This window comes from Nymphaea colorata, chromosome 4, assembly GCF_008831285.2.
Source record: "Nymphaea colorata isolate Beijing-Zhang1983 chromosome 4, ASM883128v2, whole genome shotgun sequence".
NCBI classification, from domain to species: Eukaryota; Viridiplantae; Streptophyta; class Magnoliopsida; order Nymphaeales; family Nymphaeaceae; genus Nymphaea; species Nymphaea colorata.
In genome coordinates, this window is record NC_045141.1 from 12557674 (window position 1) to 12582611 (window position 24938).

The window sequence follows — 24938 nt, forward strand, 5'->3', positions numbered from 1 at the left end:
AAAGGCCCTGGTAGTTGGTACAGTCAGTTAGGTCTGTCCTGTTTCGCCTTGTTTTATATAAGATGAGCATTAATGGTTTGTCAAATTGTGGACATCACTTGCTTCTTGCTACATATATACGAACTGCCAGCTCAAAAGCATCCACTTGAAATGTTTTCACTGAATAAGTCTCCCTGAACTTGCATCAACTATTCATATTTACTAGTTGTGGCAATTTGATACAAGTTTTCCTTGGATGGGCAATTTTCCCCAGAGTGTGAAAACTTCAAAAGTTTCACATATGAAGACCTGATTGTTAATATATATGTCTTTAACCGCAAGATCCGTAAGTTATACATATGCAGGAACTGCTGTTGTAACACTATTTTACCAGTTCTAACAGGAGGAAACCACAGAGGATGTGAGACTCAGTTCCACTTTCAATGATGTAAAACCACATGGCCAGTACCCACATGTAGAGGCTTTGTTGCTAGGGGTGGAGGCAGAGGAGCCGACAGGGGCCATGGTGCCTGCCTCCTCCCCACCCTCAGATTTTTAGAATATCAAAATTTTACTTGTAAACTTCAAAAATATTAGTTTATCATATATAAAAAATTTGAAAAAAACTATGTTCTTGTCCCTTGTCCCTGTTTAAATTTTGGAACTATAGTTTAGCTCTTGCAATGAAAATCTCATAGCTTCACCACGGCTTCGTCACTAGTATCTACACGTAGAGATTCTACCTACCTAGTCTTGCACAGAATGAGGTGTTCATGGGCTTTGAACTTGAACTACCTTTGAAGTATTAGTACACCTCCAACCTCAGTGTCTATACCAACTTAGTTTGGCATAAACGTGGTGTTTGGATTTGAAATTGCAATTCTTTTCTAGGAAAAGATGTTTACTTTTAATCACATTTAAGTAAAAAGTAGTTCACAAAGCTTGCTTGGAGCCAACTATAAGAATTGGTTGTTTTTTGGTTTAAACTACTTGTATTCATCAAGAGTACACATTTAACTATTCACCTGAATACACCAACTTAGGTCTGTAGTTGGACCGATTGAGGTTGAAATTATGTGCTTAGTTTCAAGCTTGTTTTTATCTGAAGGGTTTGATATAAGAAATCCATACAAGGACGTGAGAATTGGAAGTTCAACGACATAAAACTATGTAGTTTGCACAAAGAAAGGATGCTTAAGGTTTGTTTAAAAAATCATTTACCAAGTTTGGTTGGAGTAAGTTCCAAGAACTGGTTGTTTCAATTTTTAAACCACCTATATTCATGAAGAGTATACTCTAAAGGTCTAGTTAGACTGACCCACCAGGTTGCAACTGTTGTTTGGTTTCAAGTATCTTTTTATTTTAGAGGGTTTTATATGATAGGCTATGCTTACAAAAGATGTTAAGACATAATTATATTGGGTGTTTTGATCACCCATGATCTTAGATCAGACCTTTTCTTACTACCAGGCAAAATAAAGATTCTGAGTGTGAATCTTAGTTTAAGTTAAGATCCTTAGTTTGATGAACTATAGATTTTACCATGTATCGTCTACCACATCTGCAAAAGCAGGTTATATAAATACGCAGTCATCAAACGTCCCTTCAGAATTTATATTTTGCTTCTAATGGGATTTGCACTTGAACTTCTTTTCTAAAGATAATGTTTAACTCCAATTAGGTTTGATTCGGAAATAAATTTTCTATTCAATTTGGCCATGCATAAGGTAAGTCCATTAACTTTTTACAAAATGTTAATTCTATTTCCCAAAATTCTTTTGCTTTCCTTTTACTGGGTTTTGACATGGAAGGAAAAATAAACGTGTGAACCTCAATTTTTGCGTAGCAAAATGTGGGAATAAATCCAATGTTTTGGCAGCAGCGGAGCAGGACATGTACATTTAAATTAAGTAAATATTTAATTGAAAAAGGAACAAAAAGACTTTTGGATATGTAGTTAATGATTTTGTTGGCAGGTGACAACACTTATAAGTAAGCTTGGGTACCGGACCGGGCCAGTGCTGGGTACCCGGCACAATTTGAGCCAGGGTCAGAGCTCAAAAAAGGAGTACCGGGTCAGCCCCATATTTTTTTTAATAATTTGTATATATAAAAATAATATTTTATTACAATTAATTACATATATATATATTATTTAATATATTTTTAAATTCAATTAGGCCGAGCTCGGGTTTTAATGGTTGGGTCGGTTCGATGCCCAGGCTTACTTATAAGGGAGGACTCTCTCTCTCTCTCTCTTTATATATATATATATATATATATAACTTCTGCTCCTGTATTTTTGCTGGTTTATCCAGCACCGAACTAACTACAATAATGCCAGTCACATCCAATCTATTTGAAACGATTAAAATTTCCGTTAAAAAATATTGTGATATTCCAGTTGCGTGATTAAATCTTGGAGGAAAATATCACTTTTCACTTTCTAAATCTTTACATTAAATTGTGGAGTCAATTACATTAACAACCTACGTTGTCTGCGCGTTCATTTCTTCTAAAAAAACAACAAAACATTATCCACCGAAATGTAAATTTGAAAAACTTAATTTTAGGATTGGGCATCGGCCTGGTCTAAGACGACTCGACAAAGGCGGACTTGGGTAGGCCCTAAGACTTTGTCAACAACCAAGCCCGGCCCATTTTGTTACAGGGCCGAATTCGATGTCAAATGCCCAGTTCGATGTCTACCTTTCTTCACTTAACACTCTCTCTTTTAATATATCAAAATTGTTTGAAACCCTTTACACTTTATTTTTTAATATATCAAAAATTCAACAAGAATTTTTAAGAAAACTAAAATACTTGGTGAAGCAACAAGAGTTTTTAAAAGAGTTTATCGACAATGCATCAAGAATTGTTAACTAATAAAGCTAGCTGCCAACATCACGGTGAGTGACAAAGATTATATATATATATATATATAGCCAAATCGAACTATTAACCAGACCAAATCCAGCCATGATGAGCCACGGTGCCCCACCGAATGCGCAATGAAGGAACCATGGAAACAAAAAGATCTTAAGATTTATCTTGGCCGACATATTTCCAAATGCAGACTCGCGCCTGTGCTTTAGCGACGGCAATTCCTTTCCTCATCAAGCGATGGGCAGGCAATTCTTCAAGAACCCACGTGGCCCTTGTCGCACGCTTACCTGCACAAGCCATCTGCTGCAATAATTCTCCTGGGGAGTTCTTTTTTTTTTTTTCTCTTCTCCAACTGTTGAAGGATCAGCAGAAGCTCGAAGGAGCATCTACACAGCAAGAACAACGTGGTCCAGAGTTGAACACAGTTTCCTGCAATCTCTCGGGGATCTCGAGATGGGCAGGGCAGTAACATAAAGAAAAGAAATCATCAATGGGAATAGTTACTGCAATAAACAGTTAGAAAAGATAATCTCCTTCTTCTTCTTCTTCTTCTTCTTCTTCTTCTCATCTGTCTATGGTTTATTCTTTTTTGGCAAGTTGCAGTCGCACTTAATCTCTCTTCCATGTGACTGCAACGCGATTCACCAGTAAGCATGTTCTACACTCGCAAACATGCCCCACGATGCCTATAAAAATAAACTCGAAAGAAGCCCAATGCATTAAATAAGGGAGTACAGCCTGACACACTTGCCCGGCGCCATCTGCCCTTGATTTGCCTTAAATCTGTACAGCAGCAGGCCCTCTTTCTTTTCCACCATTGACTGCATAGATTATGACGAGCCTCCGGTTGCTACGAATCCATATGTAACCTGTACCAGTTTCAAAAGATACCAAATTGGTAAGATCCTTTGAACAATTGGAGAGCTCCAGTAGTCCTAACAATGGAGGCCTTTCGCTGTTGAGTAGGGAGATTTGATCTTTGCTGTTTTACAATTTTTAACCTCTCGTGTTTATGTAGTTGTTTTTTTTCCAGTATATGCAATTCAAGCATCTTTTAAGATGCTTGATCACTTGGAAAAAAATCTCAGCTCTGGTGAAATTTCATTCCTTTGTACTTTTTGAAATTACTGGTGATAAAAAAAGAAAAAAGAAATCAAAATCAGCCTTCCGAGGGTATGATGATTTGATCTCCAAATCTTTCCATTCGCCATGCGAGTGAAAAAACTTTCGGGTGAAATTTGTTTCTGCTCATCGGATGCCTCTTGAACTCCAGGAGGGTTTTACTTCAGCGACAAGTTTGGGAGAGTTAGGTTGGATTGACTAAAGAAAAATAAAAATATACACGAACAAGTGGTTCTAAACTTTGATATTTCATGAAGGGTACAATACCCATATATATTTTTACCATTTCTTTTGGGGTGGATGATGTTTGTTACTTGCTGCTCCAGATCACCAAGGTACTTCATTTGGGATTTTTTTTTTTTAAAAAAAAAAACAAATGACTTAACTTCATGGAGCGGAGCATACTTCAGAATGGATGTTTAATATTAGCAAGTCTATCATTGTTGTGTGCATTGGTTTTTAAAAACAATTTTAAAATACATTTTAGTTATTTTCAATATAAAAATAGGCATGAGAGCCAATGAGTGTTGGCGTGAACACTTCTTCTTAGGAATTCTAAAATTATAGATTGTAATTAACAGTATAAATTTCAAAATTTGACTTTTGAAATGTTTGTTCTCTATGTCGCACACCAAACAAAAGCATCGACACAGCCCTGAACTTAGAGGCAGGAAAAAAGGTATGCTGGTCAAGGGGAGGGGGAGGAGGAGGAGAGATGAAGTTTGGCCGCTCACCTAAACAGAAACCGTTAAAGGACAACTTTGTGCACGATCGAGCCGCAGATGAAGCCCGGCTGCGGGCTTTGTTGAAGTTTAGAGTAAAGCATCAGATTACGTCGTGTGATTAATGAATAAATAATCCCACACCAAACCTTTGATTTATTTAACTCGAAAGCAGCACTACAGGCCACACCAAACCAGGATATCTTGGGATCTTCAATTGTGGTTTCGGTACAACGGTTTCATCTTTTAGCGGCAAAAAGAAGATCAAATTCATTCGTCAAGGAGGAAGAAGAAAACGCCAATCTGAGACCCATTATCTCACCATCATTATTTAAATGCAAATCTAATCCCTCCCGAACTTCCTAATCTTCAATTTTAGAACTCCCCCATTTGTTTTTATTAGGGTTTATGAGTCAAAAAGGTGGGGTTTTAGTTCTCTAGCTAATTGTTTGGTGCCTACCCGTGAAAAAAAGACATGACATTTGGTATCTCTAACGATTAATGAGGCATGTCCTTTCAAAGGGGAAAAAACATGTATTTCTTCATTATATATAACGAGAGAGATTTTCAATTACTTGTTAAGGTGATTACTTGTCTTGGTTCTTTACTTTTTGAGATGAAACTAAAGTTATTAAGAAACAGGTTGAGATTCTCATGCCAAGAGGCTCGAGTTATAGCAATATTAAAGCTATTCAACACTCGAAGTTAAAGTCCTACATGCACCAACATGTATGTGCCTTAAAAAAAAAGGTAGATTGCGTCTACGTGCACGAACGTGTGTGTAAGGTGGATTGTAGTGTCTTAATTTTAAAAAAGTGTAGTTTAGTATGAAAAAAAAAAGTTGTTAAAGTGAATGTGGTTTTTTTTTTTTTTAATTGAAAGAGAAGGTCGAAATCTATGAGATAAAGGACTAAAGCACATCGATTCGTTTGTGCGCTTAAAATTATATTTGATTCATTTATTATTTAATAAAAAATATCGAATTTCTTTTTTTTTATTTAACATAGAGATGATCAAAATGATTAGCATTGACGGACGGCCTTCAAATTGGGAGATAATCGTTGTTGGGTCCACATTTGGGTCCCACCCGTCACCTCAAGCTAGCGTACAATTTTCACGAGCGAAAGCGGTGGTGAAATTCATTGGAGAATGAATTAGTTTTTTACTTATTTTTTTTAATTTTTATTTTGTTGATGTGATTGGAATCTGAGTAAAAAAAGGGGAAAATTCAAAAATACATAAAAGAAAAAATTATTGTCCTGTATTTTTTTTTTTTTCTTGTTCAACGCTAACTTGGACGGGTCCAACAGTCAACCGATCCACCAAAGGGATGCTGACGTGTCACGCGGCAAGTATGGACCCACCGTGTCACATCAACATGAGATGACGTGGAAGGATGACCACGTGGCCTGTGGGACGAGTGGCCCTTTTTGGCTCGTAAATTCACTTGGAATCCACTTTTTGCTTGGTGTTTCAAGAAAAGCGCGGTGCACTTCCACAAAATAATATCACGGACCCATATTTGTCCAAAATTGTGGAGTGAACGCAGGATTAAAACTTTTTTCTTTTAAATGTTTACATAAAATAGGAAGCTGCCTTTCCTCCAAAGCTTTAACAAGTCTTGGAGGTGGAGGTGGTTGCAGGGGTGGATTGGGCCTTGGCACCACTTCAATTTAAAACAAAAAATTATATATGTATTTTAAAAAAATTCCTTTATTTTACATAAAATTTTGAAAAATGATATTTTGGTTTTAATCAAAATTTAAAAACTTTAATTCGGTTTTTTTCATGAAAAAATGATATTTTGGTTTTAGTCAAAATTTAAAAACTTTAATTCGGTTTCTCTCATAAAAAATTTTTGGTTCTGCCTTTGGGTAGTTGGACTTATGATATATCATTTAACTAGATTTAGCTCAAGTATCGTTCTTGCTACCATTGAACCATTTATAGCTCAAAAAAAAAATGTAATAACACATCAAAGAGTGACAATGACTATGAAATTCGAACCTCAAACCCCTTCAGCTGCATTGCCGCTTAATTACACTGTTGTCTTCCAGCCAAAGGCTACACTTAACTTGGCAGCAGACATTTTCTTTTCCTAATTGCCAAGTTAGGGCTGGGCAGGTTCCTATCCTTTTTATGTTTCAAGAGACACCTCTAAATATTCAACTTTATAATATTTTTTTCAATTTAAAGCCCTCAAATTCAACCCTAGTCACATGGCTGAATCTCTCGTTGTCTTCCAAATGAAGATATTATAGTAGTTCTTTTCTTAGATCAGACTACTATGTAGAAAGAACGTACATCATAAGTATAAAAAAACGAAATGATAAATCTATTTTTTATTAAATTCTTATACCATCTTTGTTTATTAATTCTTTTCTTTCTTTATTTTTGATCGTACTCTCTCTCTCTCTAAGTGAAAAGAGACACTTACCCTGGTGGAAAGTAGAGGCAATAAGTTTATCGTATGAAATGTGAATAATTGTTGACAAATTGGTACTTATAGATGTGATTTACCTAGCTAAAAACCCTAGTCCAGGTCCATTGTTCATATTTAGTGACAGATGTACCAAATGAACTAAAATTGTACAAGTTTTCAACAAGAGATCTATGTTTAATATTAGAGCTTTTGATTGGAATCTTGTTCTTTTTTGTATGTTTTCTAGCTATTAGCATTGGCAGCATACGGCTACCGATAACAAATGTTTAATGATGTAATTTTGACAATTCTATGAACTCAACTAACGTGGCTAATAAATTTTGTATGATACATAGCTTTAACACTTGGGAATTATAAAAAGACGACAAGTTAGTGACATTTTCTTCCGTCCACATAGAGTCTTTTATTTATATATTCAAAATCACATGATTAGGTCGTAGAGCATAGAGCCAAACTTTTGACAATTATACCATGTCCTTGTTTTTTATAATGTTTAACAAACGAGACATCTATATCTATAGGTATGGCTGCTCCTACCTCATAGCTAATACCCAATCTAAGTCCTCTAGATGAAACTGTTATTAAAATATGAGAATGTAAGAATGTGTGTTTATTTGGAGCAGCTTTAGACCCCGAGGCCAGAGGAAAGGAGGGGGGAGGCTTCGGCCTCTTCCAGGTACCTCTATACCTCTATAAGAATGTGTGTTTTTACTTTTTTTTTTTTTTAATTCCACGCTTTGAGAATGTCTTTCTTCTTAATTTAGGCAGTCTAAGAAAGAATAAGAGATGTTCTTGAAACAAAAGCAACGCAATCGGAAAAAAAAATGTACCAAGTAGACGATAACTTCCGCAGAGCGGCGTATCCCTAGGTGTTGCTTGTTAAGCAAGTTCCAATTTATATAAGGATACAACCTAGGGTTGAGAAAGTGCCATAAAAGAGCTTCACCCATTGCTCCCAAGACAGTTGAGGTCTAGGTTTTCCTTTCAATTCACTCAAGGAGAAAAAGAAATTGTAAGATATAAATTCAACTTTTAAAATATTCATTTGTAAGTCGTTTGCGTATCGTCCGTACTTCATAGCAATTAACTTAACGAGGACATGCTCATCTTAGTCTCCATTTGTTTAGTTTATCGATGAGAAATACTTTTCTTTTAAATAGAATAATGTGCATGTATTTAAAAGCTAAGCATGCAACTATGGTGTGCTGCCAAGTATAGTTTAACTGTTTGGCAAGTATAATTTAACTAAGAATAAGAATGCGTTTGTCAAAAGCTCGTTACATGGACATGTTCGATAGATGTAGCAAAAGATACACGCTAAAGTCCATGGTTTATTAAACTGAAAAAATTCGGCTCTTCTACTTGTCAAAGTATCTTACGTATACATATAAAAATGGTCCTTTTGCCCCTCCCAATTAAAAATTTACATACTTTATCTACTTTGGATTCGTACTTTTTTTACTATTAGAAAGTCCAATCGACAATAGAGCGTGTTTGCTTACGGATCTAAAGTTCGACCCTTCCCCTTCGAACATCAGATAGAGTGTAGTTATGTGTTGAACATTGTGATAGATTTTCAAGGGTTAATAAAACAGGTTGTTAAAGTAGCTGTTGTTTTAGTTCTTAAACTTTGTAGAAGTAAAACCAAAACTACTAAGAAAAACAGGTTGAGATTTGTCGAACTAAAGGCTCGGGCCCTATATGGGAGTGGGTCGGGTTGTTTGTGGTATCATAACACGATTCAATACTCGAACCTTGGGTTCAACACATGTGGACACGTGTAACGTCCTGCTTTGAGAAGTTTAGTCATGTGTTAAAGATTGTAAGACATCTTCAGAGCTTATAAAAGGGGTTGTTAAAGTAGTTTGTTGTCTTGGTTCCTAACTTTTTTAGAACTAGAATCGAAACTACTAAAAGATGGGTTGAGATATGTTGAACCAGGAGCCTGAGCCCAGTGTACGATTAGGTTTGTCATTTCATCCACACTATTAAGATCCCCTAGTTGCTTAATTAGTGGATCTCACCTAAAATAAATTTCATATCAACATCAAATTTGAGATCGGAGGTTATCAAACACCGAATTAGAGGATGTGAAGGGCTTATAATTAAATGAAATGTTATCTTAAGATTGCTTAAGAATAAAGATATTGCAAAGCAAGTCCAATTAATCTTAGTGGAAAACACACCATGATATAATTATGACTAAAGAAAGGACAAAGGCAGCTGACTTTTGCAACCCCAAGTGTTGGTGTTGCTTGACTTTTGGGCTCCCCGTGTCTTCTAAGTCAAAAATACTTTCTTTTTCCTTTCTTCTAAACAATAACTTAAACACACATGCATCTTACCTAACAAGACACAAACCTAAAATAAAGTCCTCTATTAATGCTCATCTTCAATAATTGCATCTACCAAGTCAAAATAAAAGAATTTAAATATGAAAAGCAAGAACACCATTGGAGCAATAAACCCAAATCAAAAAGTTGTAATGATCTAAATCCCTTTCAAAAACTAGAGAAAAAGCATTTAATGGGTTGTTTGGGATTCAAAATGGTTTGCTACTGTTGCAGGCAAAGGGCAGATACATTGAAAAGTAACAGTGGCGTTGTCAAATGCCTCCTAAGGGGTCGTACTGTGTGAGTGTTCGTTGAATCTATTCAAAGATTGTGCATATTCGTGAAACATTTGAACAAGTGCTCCATGATTCTGCACCAATCTTGGGGATAAATTTATGGAACACTCACATATTATATCTATGATCTTTGTATTTGCCATTAGTTATGGGTTCCCGTGTCAACCACCTCATCGTCGTCTCTATAGGAGGGGCCTATAGCAATGTACTGGCTCGACCCGACCCGACCCGGCCGAGCTGTATTAGAGTAGGCTTTAGGTTCATTATGAGCTCTTAGTTCCTAAAAAATTGCCTCACTGTTCTTTCAAATCAAGTGCACAACAAATGTGGAACAAAATTATGGGGATTGGCCTCGTTTTCAAAAGATTTTCCACTATAAGGTAATGCCAACAAGAGCTACCTGCAATTTCTTGCACCATGAATGGTGTATTGAGCCTCCGGCCATGATTAAGCCTTAAAAGCGACCCGTGGACCTCCATGGACCGGTACTTTTTTTTTTTTTTTCTTTGTGCAGCACAGCTACAGCACAGGCTCTGCACTATCGGTATCTCATGTGAATCTGTGATCCATGATACGGACCGGCTGACGTTGAGAATACGAAAGATTTTAGATCTCCCCACGATGCTGCGGGTCCGAATCCGGTACTGGACCACTTCACTCCAAGTCTGGATCCATCGCTGTCTTTTGAGGGACCCAGTGAAGTAGTCTATCATTTCCACATCGTCATCGCCATCAGTGTCATGAACAACGCCAATCTGATCTTATCTTTTAAGCCTGCCTCCCCAACTATACTCTTAATGTTGGTCAAGGCACAGAAACGGGTCTGAACTTTAGAGGATTCAAGATCCAGTTTTTAGGTCTTTTAGGTAGGGGTGAACAACGTCATTAAAGCTCGGCTCATGAATGAGTTCGAGCCGAGTCATTTGCTTAACGAGTCAAGCTCGAGTTCATGAGTTGACTCGTTCAAATAATTAAGTTGAATTCGAGCTCAACACATAACTGCCAAGTCGAGTTTGAGCCTTAATCGAGCTTGTTGAGACTTAATCAAGTCGATATATTCAAATGAGCTTATGAGTTTGTCGAGCCTTAATCGAGTTGAGCTCGAGCTCAACACGTAACCATGAATACAAATTCTATTCAAACGAGTTTGTCGAGTCTTACTCGAATCGAGCTCGAGCTCAACACATAACCATGAATATAAATTCTATTCAAACGAGCTTGTTGAGCCTTAATCGAGTCAAGCTCGAGCTAAACATGTAACTACCGAGTAGAGCTCGAGCTGCTTCTGTCGAGCTATTCTCTAGCTCGAGCGGAGTCGAGCTTGAGGTTTAACTAGTCGAGCGGAGTTCAAGCTGACTGAACTCGGGCTCGACTCGGCTCGTGTTCGCCCCTAGTTTTAGGGATGATACCACGAAGAGGCCGAAGCTCCACTCCTTTTTCCTCTAATCCTGAGATCTAGTTTTGACAGCTCTAGTAGGATACGGGTTCTACTTAAACCAAAATAAGTGATTAGCTTTTTATCATTATAAAACTGATTTTGGAACCTTTTTCACACTCAAGTCACGCCAAGATACTAGAGAAATGAAAGCTGTAAAATCGGATTTATAATTTTGTGCTGATCCAGTTCTAACAACTGATTTATTGCAATTGATAGAAAAAAATGAATACATGTTCTTAGATCATAAAGATAGAGATTATTCCTACGTTTGCTATTTATCATGAAATTTGAAGCATGTTTAACATCACTTGTTCATACTTTTAACACAATGACACAAAGTAAATGATTTTTCCAGTCCTGAAGTTCATAGCAGAACTTCTTAATTTTCAGTTCATGTCACTTCGAGTCTCGAGAAGCATAGTGTAGCTGGTCACACTAGTGGGTTGATAATCGAAGAAATTAAGTTAGATCCGGTTCAGCATAACATATCTCTATCCATATGTCAAAATCAGTACTCAAGGATTCAAGTTGGATGTATCCATCCAATCAGCTAGGGTTCCAAAATGCCCACATCAAAGCTTGGAGCCATTCATATGATCCAGACTTTGAAAGGTAACCCCTCCTCATAAAAAACGCCAATAATTCCACCTCTAATTGGAATCTCTCTTGATTGATTATTGGTTACATCAAACAGCATCTGGCCCGTTGACATCCTCGGATCGACGAATCGTGACTGTCCAATTATTAGCAGCTACCGACTCGTTATTATCTTCTCTAAAGTGATAGAACTACATGAAATAAACGTTTCAAAAATATATTAAAAAAGCTGATCAAGCTAACTTTGTTTTAATTTTGTATTATATATATATAAAATTGTATTCATGTTAGTAAAAACTGAATACATCAGGCGTGACTCTAAGGAGTTGTAGTAGTGCATTTGCAAGGTGGTCCACTTTTAAAGGGACTTGTGTTTGAATCCGGAATGGGTCATTGTCATGGTCTAGTGTGCTTTTCATCTGAACTATAATAAGTCACAAAATATGATTTGTGAACCTTGAGGATGGAGGACACAAGGAGACAGTTGCCTCTTTTAAGCGCAATGGCCTCTTTTAAGCGCAGTGGCCTCTTTTAAGCGCAGTGGAAAGAACAACTCACCTTCAAAACAAGAAATTTGAACAACTCACCTTCAAAACAAGAAATTTGAACAACTCACCTTCAAAACAAGAAATTTATTGTTTATGTATTCGCTTTGAAGATTAAAACAAATTCATTCAACACGGTGTTTGATGAATCTACTTTAATATTTATGATAAATACTTGAAATAGTATGTTACTATTGCTATTGCCAAACTTATCTTGATTTGTTTTTTTTTTTGTATGCAAAGATGTTTTTGTACTTTTTTTCATTCTTTTTGAAGAAATGGCTATACGATTATTTTATTCAATTTTTTAGATTTTCTTAATTAGATAGAAGAAAAAGACATCAAGTAAATTTAAAAAAAAAGAAGAAAGGAGACAAAGTAGAAAGAGCAAACCAAACTCGTTGGGTTAATTTATTACATTGTCAAAGATAGAAGCGACTTCTTTAAGTCGTAATCAACTCAAATTAATCGGTAGCCCACTTGAGTTGTGTGGAGCTGGAAAGATTGGATATGTCTCAACAATTAAAAGGACAAGCACGAAGACTTTCTTGAAACTGGCAGGATTTTCAGAATATTTTATAGCAAATGCTTATCTGAGAGACAGGGATCATAATTAAATTTGAGGATCTAAGTTCCATTCCAACTCTATAATTTCATCAAGTTAATTAGGAGAAAAGATGAGAAGGGAAAGCGATTCGCATTTTAACTCCATAAATCCCAAAATTCTAGAATGTCGAGATTAGATCTGATATGAAACAGCCAAAAAGTCCTTGAATCCATTACTATACACACAAGACTAGTCACCTAACTTTTACATGTGTCCAATAGTTGATCGCATCATATACTTGAGCCTTTTTTTTTTTTATTTGATCCTATTTAATACTTGAGATTGCTCCAAGCAGGCAAATTTCCATGTTATATTCGTGTATCAGAAAATATAGTGTGATTATGTTTACCGTTTATTTTTTTATAATATGCTTATAATCGTACTTTTTTTTCCATAACAACAACGTATATTCTTAAAACATAGATGGTGCAATGCATCCGATCTTAAGTAATTAATTAAAAAATAATAATATTTTTTTTAGGGTGAGTGGTTCATTCCAGCGCCATAAAACTCACATATGATACTGATAAAAATCTCTAAAAAATGTGGGGTAGCTAGTCGTATTAGAGGGCTGGTTTGTCCATTACTACACTCTAGTTTGATAAGTATAACCATCACAGTGTATACAAGTTTTAGTTTTAAGTGAATTTAGTTGATAAATATAACGACCACAAATTTTATATAATAATTGATAAATATATCGATCTCAAAATAAATAAATAATATATATATATATATATATATATATATATATATATATATATATATATATATATATATATATATGGTACGATTAGTTGGTTACTTTAACCGCAAGTTAACAGCGACCACTCACGGTAACTAAGGGGCCGATTCCCTCCCTTTACTCTTCCTTTTTTTTTTTTGACAATTATAACCCTCGAATCTCGATGCTTTCCCCTCTTACATTTAAATTCACCCTCTGACAGTTGACTTTCTTCCTCTAATGCCTTTTCAAATATTTGATTAATATCACAAAATTCGCCATAATCCAGCTCCCCTTCCTGCCCCTTCCCATCTTCCTGTTTTACCCCGAGGGAAACTTCGTCTGCTCTTCGTCTCGGACACGGCCGATCCGTCTTTGCCTCGTTTCCGAGCCAAACTCTGCTTTGCTTCATGCATGAAATTAAGCGGCCAAAGGGTATCGGTATGGAGATTCAAATGAAACCGAGACGTATCGGTTGGAAGATTCGACCACGCGGTAGGGGTAACCGCGTCAAATTATGCTGAAGGGGCTCTGAAGTCTGAACGGGTACAGGCTTTTTGGGCGAGACCCGGTTGAACCAGGGCTGCGTGTGCGGGGTTTTTTATTAGGCCTTTTTATAGGAGTTGACGACGCCGAGCGCCGTCCCGGCGATCGATGACCGCCTGACGTCAGCTCTGCGTTTTTATTTATTTTCTCTGCCCCCCCACCTTTTTCTCATCGGTTTTGTTAAACCCCGGCCCTTAAACGGCGATTGACCGGAAAAGAAGAGAAGGTAATGGCACGTGACTGTCCGGCGTCGGAACTATTCGCCGCAGAGGAAACCACTGTTGATACTGTCAAATCAACTTTCCGATGACCCCCATGAGTGCCCTTCCCTCGTCCTGTCAGTCCACCTCTGCCTTTGCACCGACTGCCCATCAGCCCTTCCGGCGGGGATATCCATAATTCCACTCCACGCACTTATCTTTATATATTTGCATTTTACAGTAATTAAAATATAATTCGAATTCATTAAAAATCTTGAATATGATTCCAAGTTGGCGCTAAACGTGAAGAGGTATTTAGTTTATGGGCAAGTTGGATTTTGGCAGACTTTAATTACAAATTAACTTTATGTCAGGAGACCCACTTGAGAATTAGGCTCTCTTCCGAAGCCCTGCACCGAAATAAAATATGTGCCGAGAAAGTTGACTCCCAAATCTACGCTTTTTATAAACCCTGCAACTTGTTTGGATTCTTTGGAACCTTCTTTTGGTTTTTCAAGTAGCTGCGGAAGCCAGGGAAGGGCTCAGACGACGACCATTTTTATTCACTTACTTGCTAGAAAGAAGAAAATCCAGGAGAAAAGAGCAGGTTGCCAATGATTACATGTTTAGAATGGTATCCAGATATTGTTAGAACGAAGGTCAAAAGTCGCATTATCAGCCTTATTCTCAATGCAATTCATGTAACTCTCTTTACTTGTGACACTCTTTTGATCAGTTTCTTTTCCGGCTTTCACAGCAATGAAAAGTTTACATGTCAAAATATCAAACGATATCTTTTTATTGAACAAAGTCAGTGAAGTTAATGCGGGTGCTGCTAAAAATCTTTTGTTTTTTTGGGGGCACATCTTCCAAGAATGTTGGTAAAGATAAGATGCCAATAAATATTAACAACGGAAAACAGAGAAAGCCATTCTTATTGGACGTATATCTGAGCTCAAAATTATGTATAGATATTATACTTTAGCCTTGAAATTCACACTACCAAATACCCATGTTCAATTCATTTCCTCAAGGAGCCAAACAGATGTTCGTTTGGTATCTATAAATGGATCGAATATGAAAAAAGAAGCATTTAACTCGATTGAGTTAGGTCCTTACTAAAACATATCTTCTATTTATTACTTGTATATATATATTACATTATAAAGTAGGATATAGTTTATATTTGTGGAAAAGGGAACATTTCTTGACATGTAATGGAACAATTAATTGAAAAAGAAAATCGAGGTCCTGGCAGGTTGGCACCACCTTTTTCGAAAGATTTACCTGCGATTCGTATATCGGGTCAGGCCTCAGGCCAGGTGAGGTAGGCGGACCAGATTCCCGGCGAGGCCTACTCGCCAGAGAGGCGAAAGCTCCGGCGACTCCCGAGGCGGAGAAGAGAGTGAGATGCCCCTGCTTGCTCAACCCGTCCGGCGAAGTCCACCGCCACGTGGCGGTGTCGGAGAGAGAAGCCTCCAGACGTGGAGATGGAGATAAGGGAGTAGCCCTCGGGTGCTTGTCGAGGCTGGTCGGTGGGGTCGGCCGAGTCGAGGACGGGACCTTACGGGCATGTGCCGGTTGACGGTTCAGGGTGCGTGAGGTTTTAGAGAGCGGCCCTTTTCTTCCCCTCTGCTTCGCCTTTCTCTCTCCGTATCCCTTTTCCGCTTGGCGTTTTTTCAGATCTTCCTTTTCGAGAGAGCGAGAGAGAGAGAGAGAGAGAGAGAGGTTGTCTCTTTCTTCCATGAATCTTATGCACACCTCTCGACCCAGAATTCCTCCTTTTTGTCCACTATTGCAGGGGATAAAAGCTCGGTTGCAGGTTTAGAAAGGGAAGGAATAGAAGGCAGGAGAGAAAAGGTGAGAGCGAGGAGAGAAAAGCGAAAGGAAAAAGGAGAGATTTGGGGCGTCCTCGTGTAGTTGTAGTAGCAGTTTTGTTCTTCCTTTCAGTGAGATCACTGAGATGGGGAGTGGGTGGAGGAGAGCGAGGAAAGCTCTCGGATTGAGAGTCTGCACGTCGGCTCCTCGTGACCCGGACGACGAGCAGCCACCACTGGTATCATCAGCGGCGACGTCAGACGCGGAGCTAGCCTCGAGCCCGACCCCCAGGGCGTGCGTGAAACTAGGCCGGCTGAAGACGGCGGTTGCCGGCGGAGGTGGCAGCAGCAGCAACCCATCAACGCCTAGGCTTCAATCCGAACCGTTGTCGAGCCCCACGCTGAGATGCAAGACGGGGTTCTCCTTCTCCTCCTCCTCCGCGGCGTCGAGCCCCAAGTCGTCCGCCTCGACGCCCTCTTCTTTCTTCAGCCCACGCCTCCAATGCAAGACCAGTAAGAGCCCCCGGTTGGCTGAACTCTCCAACCCTTCTTCTTCCCCGAGGTCTCCTTCCCGGTTAGCCATCCTCAAGGCCTCTCTCCGGCTGACAAGAGTAAGCAAGCAATCTCCACTCCCTGCTCTGCTCCCCTTCTTCTTCTTCCTTTGGTGCTAGCTCATGGTGGGTTTAATTCTTTGTTGCAGAGCAACTCGTGTGGGATATGCTCGCACAGTACCAAGTCGGGTCAGGGGACGGCCATATTCACGGCTGAGTGCTCCCACTCGTTCCATTTCCACTGTATATCTACTTATGTCCAGAAGCAACGATCCCTCGCCTGTCCCGTCTGCCAATTGAAATGGAAGGAGGTGCCAATGCTGCCGGGTTTGGTGCCGTTGCCGGTGCCGGCGCCGGCTCCAGCTCCAGCTCCAGCTCCAGCGCAGCAGCCCCCGCCAAAGAGCCCGCGGAAGCCGTCGGAGGAGGTTAGGGTTTACGACGACGATGAGCCGCTAGCTCCGGCTAAGGGTGCCGGCCGTTTCAATCCCATACCGGAGGTCGGCGAAGAGGAAGAAGAAGAAGAAGAAGTGAATGCCGAGGGCGGGGACGACGAGGAATTCAAGGGGTTCTTCGTGGCTGGCAAGAAGGGGCACGACGAGAAGGAGAGGGAGAGGATTGTTCGGGTGAGCTCGTCGCCGGAGACGGCGTTGGTGGGGGCGGGGAGAGGGTACGAGAGCTACGCGGTGGTGCTCCGAGTGAGGGCTCCGCCACCGGAGAGGGACCCGGGCTGCCGGGCTCCGATCGACCTGGTTACCGTGCTGGACGTGAGCGGGAGCATGTCGGGGACGAAGCTCCACATGATAAAGCGGGCTATGCGCCTCGTCATCTCCTCCCTTGGCTCCTCCGACCGCCTCTCCATAGTTGCCTTCTCCTCCTCCTCCAAGCGGCTGCTCCCCCTCCGCCGGATGACCGCCCAGGGACAGCGTGCCGCTCGCCGAGTAGTCGAGCGGCTCGTCTGCAGCCAGGGCACCTGCGTCAGCGAGGCCCTGCGCAAGGCCGCCAAGGTGCTCGAAGATCGCCGGGATCGAAACCCCGTCGCCAGCATCATGCTTCTATCCGACGGTCAAGACAACTCCGCCTCCGCCACCGCCGGCGCCACTCCCCCTACGAAGACGACGACGACAACAAGGTTCGGCCACGTCGAGATCCCCGTGCACGCTTTCGGGTTTGGCGGGTCTGTCGGCGTCGGCGAGGACGCTTTCGCTCAGTGCGTCGGCGGGCTGCTGAGCGTCGTCGTACAGGACCTGCACCTCCAGATCCGGTGGTCGGGCTGCGAGGTCGACGGCGTCTACTCCTGGCACGACCGGCCGCGAGTTCTCCTAAACCGTTCCGGCTCGTCTCGCTCGGGGACGATCCGGCTCGGCGATCTCTATGCGGAGGAGGAGCGGGAGATCCTGGTCGAGGTGCGGGTTCCGGCAGGCGCGGCCCCAGGCAACCAGGCATTCTCTATCAGGTGTTGCTTCCGGGATCCAGTGAGCCAGCAGCCAGTCTACTGTAGAGAGCAGGTTCTGGTTCTCCCTAGCATGCAGCCGTCCCGAACCGGTTCGCTCAAGTTGGATCGTCTCAGGAACAAGTTCCAGACTACCCGTGCCGCTGCACAGGCAGGATATCTCGCGGAGCTGGGGGACCTTGGCTCGGCTCAACAGGTCCTCGCGGCAGCTCGCTCGGCTCTGATGAAATCGTCTTCTTCGTCCTTGCCGGCGGACGAGCACCTCCGAGCTCTCGAAGCAGAGCTATCTCAGCTCCACTGGCGGCGCCTCCACCAGCCACAGCAACAGCACCACCACCACCAACAGCAGCAGCAACAACAGAGGGGGATCAGGAGGCAGGAGAACGACTGGACTTCTTCCGCGTACGGTGACGCCATCGACGCGCTCACGCCGACGTCGGCCTGGCGCGCCGCCGAGCGGCTTGCCAAGGTGGCCATCCTGAGGAAGTCGATGAACCGGGTCAGCGACCTACATGGCTTCGAGAACGCGAGATTCTGAAGGGCATCACCACGTGCCACGGAAACTAGGATATATCCGAGTAATGATGTGATGATGATGTGATGATACATGATATGTTGTATGATGTTGTGATATGACATGATGGCCGTTTTGATCATCGAAAGAGAAAACACAGGTATGCCTTCCAGATGGAACTCCTGTCTTTGGCCATTCTAGGTAAATAAGTTAATGATGGGAAGATGGTAACGGGGGCCGTATCATGATGATGATGATCATGATGATGGGTGATGGGGGAAGGGGGTTGAATGTGTATGAAAAGGAAGAATGACAGGAAAATAATGTGATGGGAATCCTGAAATGAAAAGAAAATGTTGATGAGACAATGATTTGTTTTCTCAGGATTTCGTTTTCTTTTTTTTCTTTTCTTTTCCACTCCCTTTTCTTTATTTTGATTCATACCCATCTCTGCCTTCAAAGTTTCAAGCCCATCCCTTCTCTCCATCTCTTCGATTCACGACCCTTTTGCCCTTTTCGACAAAGACAGAGTCTTCTGGTGCAGCGACTTACGTCATTCTGATCCTGATGCATGCAATAACAGCAGACACCAGACCAATGATAATACTACAAAAACAAAAAGCATGGACCTTCCCTCTTCTTGGAGCAGGCGACCCACAACCAGAATCGGCGCAAAACAGAGGGAGAAGTCCATCTTCCATGGCCGCTCTCCCTCTCTCTCTGGTTTTGTTTTCTGGTTGGGACTTGGGACGACGTGGGCTGGTCTCCAGCCCACGTGATAGAGCACGGATCTGTGGGTGGAAAAGGAGGCAGAGGGTGAACCGTGGGAAAGGGAGTCGAGCCGCAATGGAGTTAAAATTCTGTTCCTGCTTCAATTATTCAGAACCTGCTGTCTGTTTCGAAACGAGGACTAAAGATGCTACTGTGATTCTATCGAGAAGAGATCGAGGGAAGAAAACGGAAAAGAAAAAAAGTAGAAAAAAAAAAAGAACGATCGCGAGGCATTATGTCTTTTGTCTATAGCGAGCAAAAGCTATGAGACTCCCTAGGTATCAGGCAACATTCAGTCATTCATTGATCATCAGAGCCCTGCCTTGCCTTTTCTCTTCTGCTGAGACTCAGAATTGGACGACTGATTTTCTCTCTCTTTCGAGGAAACTCCACCACCATTATGAAAAACCATGGTCATTGCGAAAAAACTATGTTCATTTTTCATCATTGAGTACATTCAGAATGAAATTCGTGGGGTCATGATCAATTCGGCGACATTAATTGATACCCTGCTCCTACCACGTGAGCCAGTTTCCTGCAAGTTTCACACTTCATGTGAATACAGAACCGGATCTTTTGTTCGTTCCTTCCAAGCATGCAGTTCATTAGAAGCCAGAAAGAGTATGGACCATTGCTTGTTCTGTGCTTGCCATTCCTGTACAGTCCTTTGTGTACAAACTCTATTCGAGTTGCCTATTTTTACCCAGTTGAATCCAAAAAACTCCCCATCTGCTTTGGACTGTTGTTGGTTCTTTTTCGGTTGGTCCTTCTGGGACTGACATTGGCCAAAGCATGCAGCCGGGAAGTTCACATCAGGTCCTATTTGCACCAACGGTGACCCTCTCGTCCTTGAATCAGTGGGCACAACCTTCCAATCTGACTTGAACCCACGTGGCGGTTTTGTGAGAAGCAAAGCCACCCCCACTTCTTTCGGCCCTAAGGTTTAGATCTATTTCGGGGCTTGGATTGGATGGCCTTACGTTAAGCTCTTCAACTTGAGTGTCATTCGTGCTATTGTTTGCAGTTTAAAAGAGTAACACTCACAAGAATCGAATTAAGGGTGCACCTTGAATGCAACACTCAGGCCGACTAGTTATGCTGCTGCGTCTTTGGATGATTCAAACCCACGTGTTTCTAACTTTCGGAGTTCTGGTCAGAAAATATTACTACTACCCATGATGGGTAGACTACATATTGAAGTCTGTTTGCTGTTGGAAAGCGATTCCCACATCCACAATATTTGATCTGCAACTTATACTTCTGTATCACTTCAATAAAAAATCCAACAGTATATTCTGGATCATGACATATACATAGCCTGTTTACTAATAAAAAATCCCCTAGCTAATACCTTTGTGTAGAAATGCAATATGACAGTCAGTTTTGAGAATGGAAGCAATATTTTTACTGAGAGAGAATGATTTAAAAAGCGGTAGTACTGATCAATTTGCTCTCTCCAATGTGCACAAGTCAAAAAGACAAAATAAAATTCAAAAGAAACAAGAAAGGAAAAAGATCAATGATCTTCTGCATCTGTTCTTATCCAATCTTGGACCCAAGTAGAAAATTCTAGTTGGAACATAATTTGAACCTGGACCTCTTTCAAAAGCTGCAGCAACATTGTCCCATACACTTAAATGCATGCGGTGGCGTGGACAAAACTAAGGCCATATAAGATCCCTAATAATAAAGCCAGAGAGACGAGGTCAGTGTCAGGCCCCTTAGGCATTGGTATCCATGCTTTAAGAACCAGTGATATAGACGGTTGATGCCCTCATCCAGTTGCCTGGGTTTATACTCTTTTTCTTCACTCCCTGATAACTAGTGGACATATCAAGTTGCCGCTCCTGCAGCCAAGTTGAACTAGGTAGGTAGCTACATATATTACAGAGATTCCTCTTTGGTTTTTCTATAACTTAGGGTACATTTCATGGGATATGCTTACAGCTTATACATACAATGCATGGCATTGATTATGGTGCTTGGGGGGGTAGAACTGTCATTTAAGACATGCGAGGCGAGAACAGGTCCCGCCCCTCGCATGCATGCATGCTTATATTATATGGGTTCATAGCATGTGTTCATCATATATTTGAAGGTGTTAACCAGCAATGAGGAGGTTTGATACCACTGGCCGGGCCCAGTGGATGATAGGCAGCTGGTCACTGGTTTGAGCGACATGAGTGTCAACCCCAGACCCTTATATCAAGCTCATGTATATTGAGGGGTGTGAGGGCATGATTTGGTGCACTGCTAACAGATGATAGGCAGCTGGTCACTGGTATCGAGTGATACGAGTGTCAACCCCTTTCATGTCAATGGGGGTGGAACTAGCACATTACCTGATGTATATTGAAGGGCGTGAGGGGGATTGGCGTATTGGCTTGAGTCAGTGGATGATAGGCAGCCAGTCATTGGTTCGAGTGCCATGAGCATCAATCTCCCTTATTCCAATGGGGTGGAACTAGCAAACTAGCTGATGTATATTGAGGAGCCTACACTATGCACCAACACAACCCCTAAATCCCACTCATGTAATGGGATACTCATTCCGCTCATCCAAAAGGTATTGACTAACTCTTCTGTTTGGCCGAAACCATGTACAGAAAACATCCTCAATTAGAAATGAATATTTAACTAAAAAAGTGTAATATCTTTTTTCAGAAAAAAACTTGTTAACTTTTTTCTTTTCCATAAAGGCCTCTTAGCCATACACCTTTGCTTATTCAAGGACGTATATATGATGTAGTTGTCACTGCATTAAATAGCCCTGATCCCTTTCATTTTCTAGTTTTTATAACACTACTGCACATTGCAACGTACATAGTTTTTCTTTTTGAAAGGAAGAAATAGTGTGTGATGTGCTCACATGAGAATGAAAGGGCGTGTTGTAAAAAGGCATATGGTGTTTGTAAGAGCAGTTGCATGCAAGTCAAATGACTGGTTACATTTCTCTAAGCATTTGAAAAAGTAAATTATGTGTTATTCACGTTAAAATTAAAGAATGAAAACTGATAAACATTGAGAAGGCTAATTCTTAAATTTTCATAAAAGCTTACATGTTAAAATGGTAATTTTTATGTAGATTTGTAATATGCAATTTGGCTAAATCTTCACCATTTGATCTTCTTAGTCAAGTCTGGCATATAAAGGCCTGGTAATTACTTGTTTTGGAAAACAAAAATGTATGAAACTAAAGAACAGCCATTGCATGAACATGAAGGACAGATTTTAGTTCAATAATAGTTAATGATGCTTTAGCAACAATTTATTGTGCTTTCAACATATATATATAGGGATGGTCTTCGAACTCAATGTTCTTTTATGGATTTCCATTTTATTTCAAGGGAATGCAAACAATTTTCTTTTTCTCAAAATTGAGATTTATATGGGCAAGTAGGAGTTGAGTTAGTTGCAATAATGAAACAATATCTAGTATACACATTAGTCACTATCACTAGCTTCTTGACCTGTTCATTGTTGTCATCCTGAATTTGTCTTAATATCTTGGCTAAGGTAGTTAGGTATAAAATTAATGCTGCCCTTTCTTTATCTATAGGTAGTTAGGTATAAAATTAATGCTGCCCTTTCTTTATCTAAATGTGAATACAGTTATGCAGTTCAAGATGACATTAATGTTGTCCTTCCTTTTATCTAAAATAATAACAAGAGTATGGGTGAAAGATTAACAAGCTTTCTTAAATTAAAATAGCAGAAGTGTAAAATATGAAACAGAAATAATAAACCACATAAAGAACTCCAAGGCTTATCGTGGTTCGGCTGAGCCTACGACCACTCTTCTAAGAGGTTTCATTATATTAAAGAAAGTTGCTACATAGGGTCCTTAATTTTAGTATCTATTCTAGGAACACAAATCTTAATGTGCTTTGTCAGATTGTCCTTGTCACTTCCTATGTCATGATCAAAACCTCATTTGATTGTGCCAGTAATATAATCTCCTTTTCTTGTGCTATGGTTAGCAGTATCAACGTCAATCTTTTCAACATTTCCCCCTAAAGCCAATCTCTTTCAGATTGAGCTTCCATCTAAGAAAATTGAATCTTAGCCCAGGTAAGTCTAGTAAAGATATCTGCCAGTTGACTATCTGAGTCAATAAATTTTATCCCCATTTCTTGCTTGGCTACTCGTTCCATGACAAAATAGTAGTCGATTTCGACATGTTTTATTCATAGATAAGTATGTTGTGTCTAGTTTGTCTCACCACAAACTTGGTGGTCGAGTCTCTTTTATTCCTAGTTTCTTGAAAAAAACATTTAATCCATAAAAGTTCTGAAGCAGCTCTGGCTAAGGCCTTATATTCTATTTTTGTAGATGAGCAAGCCACGGTACGTTGTTTGGATGCCACTCATGAAATCACATTTGACCCTAGGAAGGTGACATAACCACTAGTTGATTGTCGATCGTCAAGTCACCTGCCCAATCGATGTCATAGAAAATCGATAAATTGAGATCTTTGTCCTTTGAGAAGTTCAAACCATATCCCATCGTTTTTTGGTGATATCTAAGATTTCTCTTCACATAGTTCCAATGCTCTTGAGATGGTTCTTGCATAAACCACATGTTTATAATGAAAAGTTGTTAAGACCATGTGTCATAATAATTTTGAGATAGAATTTTATAAGAAATTGTAGTATATAGTTGGTGATGATGTCTCTTTGATAGTATGCAACTTCTTTAAAACAGGAAAACTAGTAAAGCGATTTAATAACACCAATATTGTCTTGATTCCAAAGTTTAATGGTGCCATGAATATACATGACCTTCAGCACATAGCTTTGTGTAACTGTATATATAAGATTATCACAAAAATTATTATTGAAAGGATGATGCCAATACTTGCATGAATCATAGGCAAAAAGCAATGGACATTCATTTTGGGAGGATTAAGACCGAAACTTGTTAATCCTTAAAGTTTTCAATAGTATGGATAAATTTAAAGGCCAATCAGTCCTCTTAAAGTTAGACATATCTAAAGCTTTTGAGAGAATGACTTCGCTTTTTTTGAGGAAAACCCTTCTTTTTATTGTTTTGATGAATTTTAGGTTGAAAGAGTAATGTGTCCCATCTCCACCTTTTCTTTTGCTTATTCTCATTAGTTTTGAGGGAAATTGTTTTTATAGTCATTGGGGGCTTCTACAAGGCTATCCACTGCCCCTCCCATTATTTAATTTGTAGATATGCTTTCAAGAAGACTGAAAAAGAAGTTAGTCGCAACAACATTATGGGACCCAAATTTCAAGGCCATCATGTGCATTCTTTAGAATTTTTTTGGTAGAAAATATTATTATGCTTCCTTCTGTTAAGTAAGAGTCTATTTCATGTATAAAAATGGTGCTAGATGAGTTTGGCTTTTCTATAGGTTTGTTATACATCAAC

At 40.1% G+C, this 24938-nt stretch overlaps 1 protein-coding gene across 1 annotated transcript; it reads left to right on the plus strand.

The window, feature by feature from the left end:
• The first annotated feature begins 15740 nt into the window (after positions 1 to 15740).
• On the plus strand, positions 15741 to 19153 carry LOC116252817 (E3 ubiquitin-protein ligase WAV3-like). The gene is made up of 2 exons (XM_031627372.2): positions 15741 to 16866; positions 16956 to 19153. The coding sequence occupies exons 1-2, from the start codon at positions 16402 to 16404 to the stop codon at positions 18792 to 18794; spliced, it is 2304 nt and encodes a 767-aa protein (XP_031483232.1). The 5' UTR covers positions 15741 to 16401; the 3' UTR covers positions 18795 to 19153.
• The last annotated feature ends 5785 nt before the right edge of the window (positions 19154 to 24938 follow it).